Source organism: Callorhinus ursinus, unplaced genomic scaffold, assembly GCF_003265705.2.
Source record: "Callorhinus ursinus isolate GAN/ISIS: 27379988/994484 unplaced genomic scaffold, GSC_fseal_2.0 scaffold13, whole genome shotgun sequence".
Lineage (NCBI taxonomy): Eukaryota > Metazoa > Chordata > Mammalia > Carnivora > Otariidae > Callorhinus > Callorhinus ursinus.
The window spans coordinates 28,017,968-28,023,753 of NW_027397075.1; the positions used below are offsets into that span (position 1 = coordinate 28,017,968).

The following is a 5,786-nucleotide window of genomic DNA, read 5'->3' on the forward strand; positions in this document are numbered from 1 at the left end:
GTGGAAAGCAGCATGAAGATGCCTCAAAAATTTAGAAATAGTACTACCATGTGATCCAGCAGTTCCAAATCTGTGTATTTATCTAAAAAATATGAAAATATTAACTCCAAAAGATATATGCACCCGCATGCTCAATGTATTTACAATAGCCAAAATATAAAAATGACCTAAGTGTCCATCAGTGGATGAATGCATCAGGAAAATGTGGTGTATATACAATGGAATATTTTTCAGCCATGAGAAAGAAGGAAATCCTGCCATTTGTGACAACAGGGATGGACTCTGAGGTCATTATGCTAACTGAAGTTAAGTCAGACAAAGACAAGTACTGTACAATTTCACTTATATGTAGAATCTAAAAAAGCCAAACTCAAAGAAACAGAGAATAGAATGGAGGTTATCAGAGCCTGGGGTAAGGAAAATGGGGAGATGTCAGTCAAAGGGTAAAAATGTCCAGTTAGAAGTGACTAAGTTCTGGGGAATCTAATGCACAGCACTGTCATTATAGTTAACAATGTCATATTACATACTTGGGAGTTGTTAAGAGAGTAGATCTTAGATGTTCTCATCAAAAAAAAAGTAATGGTAATTACGTGATGTGATACAGGTAGGGATTAATGCTAAGGTGGTAATCATTTTGCAATATATGTGTATCAAATCAATACATTATACACCTTAAACTTATACAATGCTATATGTCAATTACATCCCAATAAAGCTGGGAAAAAAAGAAAAGATGAAGAATTAAAAGGCAGGGAAAGGACCGAAAAAGATAAAAGAGCTACACGTAAGGAAAATTAGGGCATTATATTAACCCATTGCTATTCAGTTTTGCAAATACTCCTGGTTCCTATTTAAAAAGAACATAACCAGCTCCAAACTGCATTTGTAATAAAATCGTTTAGTGGGAAAAACTGTTTGTTTGGTTTCAGGTTTCCTAAATTAGGCGTTATACTTTCTGATTCAGTTCCAGCAAATGAAATCCTGCCTGGGGCTTTGGAGTTGCCATCCTTCCAAGTTAGCACTTCAAGTAACAAAAGGAATCCTGGAGAGTTAAGAAGTGCATGCCAAAGATAAAAACAGTAAGCATATTTAAAAGAAACTTATGAAGCTGGAAACTGAAAAACATTTCATGGAATAAAATCTTGTTCATATTTAGCCATCATGAAACTCTTTGAAGTCTCTTTTAAACCAACAACTTTGAGACATTTGTTTAGTCTAATCCTTGGGGAACATAGCAGATAATCTTTAAAGGCCTTACATTATACTAGCAGATCATCTTAGTTAACAGCATTCAAATCGATGTTCTATTTTAGAAGATATACAACATTCCTATCTCTTTAGTAGTCAAAAGAATCTTGGGATTATCTCCTCTATTCTCTTTACACATAAAAGTAAATAAATTGATGACTCTAGCATATTCTTTACCTTAAACAACACATATGTGAGATATACTAAACTACATTTGCCTATCTCTGCTTCGCAAGACAGAGGCAGGTCTAGAATTTGTAGTCAGGACCTAATTATGGTGCTGGAAGCTACAGCTGTTAACAAACTAGATGCAGACAGAAGCTGACCAGATAATGTAATTGCAGCGGTCAGGAAGGCACACCAGCAGAGCAAACAAATTCCACCTTCGGCTGCTTAGAGAGAGACCATCAGCCTTTGATACAATACACATGCCAGAGGTGAGACTGAACACTGAGAAAGGACACCAATGTCTCCCTGGCTTTCCAAAGGCCTCTTCTTTCTCAAAAAGGACTGACAGCAACTGACACAGGAGAGAGATCTGGGTGCAGAAAGAAACTTGAAAATTCTGCTCTAGTCAATTTTAGACTCTCATTAAATTCAGAGCTTCTCCTGCCACACAGGAAGATTGTCACTAGGTCAAACGAGGAATAAGAAATCTGTGCGCCTTGAGATCAACTATTTTGCCTCTTAAAGTATACATTGTTCAAAGTACACTATATCTTGAACTTTGTGGACCATGACTGACAGGAAGGAATGCATTTTATATTATAACCCAGTACATACAAGACACAACAATTTAAGTTTCGTGAAAGTTATCCTTAGTACATACAATGAATATAGTGTTTGCTTTATGTCATCTTTTTTAATGCTGGCTACATAAAACAAATTGATTTCATGACTGCATAATGGGGTAGAATCTAGGCTGAGAAACCATGCTATAGTACACACATGGGCGCTGGCCTCCACCTCCCACTCTAACTGTATTTCGTGTTGTTCTCTGCCATATTTCCCCCACTGCTGCTGCCCCCATGCCGCCCCACCATCGAATTTCTATTATTTTTTACATTAAACCCCAAGATCCCTTCCTGAAATATGCCAACCACTTTGCTCCCTCAGGGCCTTTGATCCTGTCGTTAGTGTTGCCTGGTACACTTCCCCCAGATTTCTGCACTTCATCATTCAGGTCTTAAGACAGAAGTCAGTTCTTCAGAGGGGTCTTCACTGACCACCCAATTTGAAAGAGCCATCACATACAACTCCAGCCAGGGCAGAGGGTAGGGGGAGGAGTTCACTGCTCTTAGTGTGGTTGGGAAGTCTAAATAACAAAAATGTAAGACAAGCACAAAGAAAACCAGTATTCCACAAATGTCACTTTCCATCTCCCTATGCCACTGTTCAGGCCATTGAATTGTCACTATGGAAATTCTATTCCATTTGCTTAATGATGGCCTGACTCTAAAAAGTGAGGATTCCATCCTCCAATATGCCCAAGTACTCTGTAACCTCTCAGGGCACTTACCACATTCTTATTTTCTTCCTTTTTCATTCAGCAAATATCTGAGGGCCTAATATGGTGTAAGCAATAGCAGTGAACAAAATAAAGATCAGGCCCTCTCCCAGCCCAGTTCATTAAGAGCGACAAACTCATAAATAATTTCAACTGAATGTGGCAAGTAAATAAGATGTGTACTATGTAAAGTTGTGACCAAAAAAAAAAAAAAGTCAACTGTCTTTGAGTAGAGAAGGCATCACAGAAGAGGAGACACCTAACCTGGGTATGAAAGGATCAAAAGGAATTTGGCCAGCAAACAAGGGGATAAGGGTATCTCATGTAGAAGGAACAGCATGTGCAAAGTAGAGGGAACACTCATACCACTAGTCTGAAGTTGCTTAAAATGTTCAGGGAAAGACAAGCAGCTAAAAGGAGTGTCAGGAGCTGAAAGAAGCTAGATAGGTGAGTGTTAGATGATGGAGGGCCGTGTCTGCCATTCCAGGTACTGTGAATTTTACACTGTAGAGTATGGAGAGTCTAGAGTTTTAAAGAGGTGAGTGACCTCAAAGATTTGGGTCTTAAAAAACTCATTCTGGGGTGCCTGGGTGACTCAGTTAAGCGTCTGCCTTTGGCTCAGGTCATGATCCCAGGGTCAGGCTCCCTGCTCAGCGGGAAAGAAGTCTGCTTGTCCCTCTCCCTCTGCTCCCCCACTTGTGCTTGCTTGCTCTCTCTCAAATAAATAAAATCTTTTTAAAAAATTCCTTCTTGTGGCAGAGAAAATAATGGATTGAAGAACTGCCATACCACACTGTTAAAAGTCCGGGCAAGAAATACTGCAACAGTCTGGGCAAGAAATAAGCAGAGCTTAAACTAAAACAGGACCTAGTGACCACTTGAATATAGGAGGCATAGAAAAGGAATGGAGAATAACTCTGGTTTCTGGTTTGTTATATATACTGTAATACATAATAACTATAATATTAGAGTTATATAATATTAAAGCTATATTATAGGTTATAATATAGTGATATCATTAGTTAACTTGATGGAATTAGAGAAACCAGGTGGAATGATAGCAGATTGTTTTGGTCATGGCAAATTTCAGAGGCCTTTGGGTAACCAGGTAGAGGTGTCCAGGAAGCAACTAGGTTAGCCCTAGCAGGTGTGAGATGAAAACTGAAATTTAGACATGAATGCTTCTGCACTAGTAAAACTCATGTGTGTGGATGAAATCACCCCAGGAAAATGCATAGACTAAGAACTGAAAATATTAAAGACAGAGAAAGGCATTTGAAAAGCAGGCAAGGCCAGTTTTGGGGGGGGGGGGCGCGGGTAGGGAATGAATGCTCATGAACTTCAGCTGTTGCAGAAAAGCTAAATAAAATAAACTTTGAGAAGAAATTACTGGACTGGAACCAAAAAAGCCATTAGAAACTTAGACAAGAGCAACTTCATTGAAGCCAGACAACATAGTACTGAGGATGAGAAAGGAGCAGTTGAAGCAGGTGAAAATACTGTGCTTTCAAGCAGTTTACTAAGAGATGGAGGATTGGGCAATCACTGGATAAACACAGCATGGAGGATGTGCTTTATTTCATTTTCTCAATATGTATGACCAGAACACTGGGAAGCAGGAAAAGGAGAAAAAGGCTGAAAGCACAGGAAAGTAAAAAGACAAGCAGAAGCAAACAGTCTTGCAATGGATAGGAGGAAATGAGATCTAGAGGAAAGGTGGATTGGCCTTCAACACCACTTTCATTATACCAGAAACACAAAACCAAACGATGGGTTAAAGTATATACTTTAACGAGTAGGTTGGGGGCCTGAGGTTGAAGAAAATGACTGTTAGACTCTGGCATCTGCTTAGAAGGGAGGAAAAAGGAGAGGAAAGGGCACGGTTTGGAAAGTGTGAAAAGAGCTCTTCAGGAAAGGCACAGGGCAGATGGAGTCAAGGAAAGGATTGCTGTGGAGCAGTGGAGAAAGAAGGGGTGGTGGGCGGGGCTCTGTTGCTAAATTCATAGCTATACCCATCTGACCACAGTCATCTTTCTACCCCCCAGTCCGGTACTCACAAGTGGTTAAAAGATTTGCCAGTTAAGTGAATTAACTAGAACCCCGGTGTTCTCAAACAAGTGAGTGAATTAAAATCACCTACAGGCTTTTTAAAAATGCAAATGTCAAGCCCCACTCCTACTGATTCAGAATTTCTGGGGGGTGAAGCTCAAGCAAGTGAATTTTCCAGAAGCTCTCCCAAGAGATCGTCGGGGCATTCCTGTTATAAAGCACCTACCTATAAAGGTAATCAACTGGCTAGAAGAGAACTGATGCAAATACAGCTCTTACCACATGGCCCTCAGACGGGGTGTGGAGCAGTGTTCTGCCGCTCAGGAGAGCACCCACTGCAAGACCTAGGGTGATTCGAGTGAGTGTTGAGACAGTCACACACACAACACAATACTCTTAAATTAAACGCGTTAAGGTGAAGCTGAGAACTTGAAAAAATGCAATGATGAAAAACACAAACATTTAAAATGTTTGTTCGAAATAACGTCTCACCTCAGGGTATAAGACCCAGTGTTTACCCCTACACTTTGTTACATTACTCTAAAGTCTCAGCAGTACCAAAGTGGAATTCAAGGTGCTGCAAGAAATAGGGAGAGGAAGGAAACTGCAGAAACAGCCCCTGGAAAGGGGAGAAACATAATGGGGAGAAGGTGGAAGAAACCGGGATGCCTCTGAGCGTCCCTCCGCCCCAGGACCTGGGACGCTACGGAACCAGGACGCCGAAGCCCTTCTTCTGGCCTCGCCGGGCACTCACCATAGTCTCAGGATCTCGGCGCAGGGAAATAGGTACCTCTGCCACAGGAAGACACCACCTCTACAACGACGCCCAGTTACTCCGGCAACGGAGCCCCGCCTGCTACCGGATGTGCTGGAAGGCCACCGCCCCGCCCCTTCGTTCCTAGTGGCTGGGAGCACTTGAAGCTCCGCCCACCCGTGGACAGACCCGGCCCTCCATGGCTTCGCTTGCGGCGACGGAACA

General features: G+C 41.5%; 1 protein-coding gene across 4 annotated transcripts in view; it reads right to left on the bottom strand.

The window, feature by feature from the left end:
* The window catches only part of NME7 (NME/NM23 family member 7), a 311,708-nt gene that overhangs the window by 300,567 nt on the left and 5,355 nt on the right, over positions 1 to 5,786 (bottom strand). For 3 of the 4 annotated variants that reach the window (XM_073899978.1, XM_073899977.1, XM_025877599.2), the window contains exon 1: positions 5,562 to 5,682. The exons of the other annotated variant lie outside the window; for it this stretch is intronic. In XM_073899978.1, the coding sequence (XP_073756079.1) occupies positions 5,562 to 5,564 (3 nt within the window). In that variant the 5' untranslated portion in view covers positions 5,565 to 5,682. Of the gene's footprint in view, positions 1 to 5,561; positions 5,683 to 5,786 lie in introns of those variants that run through there. 4 annotated transcript variants of the gene reach the window in all.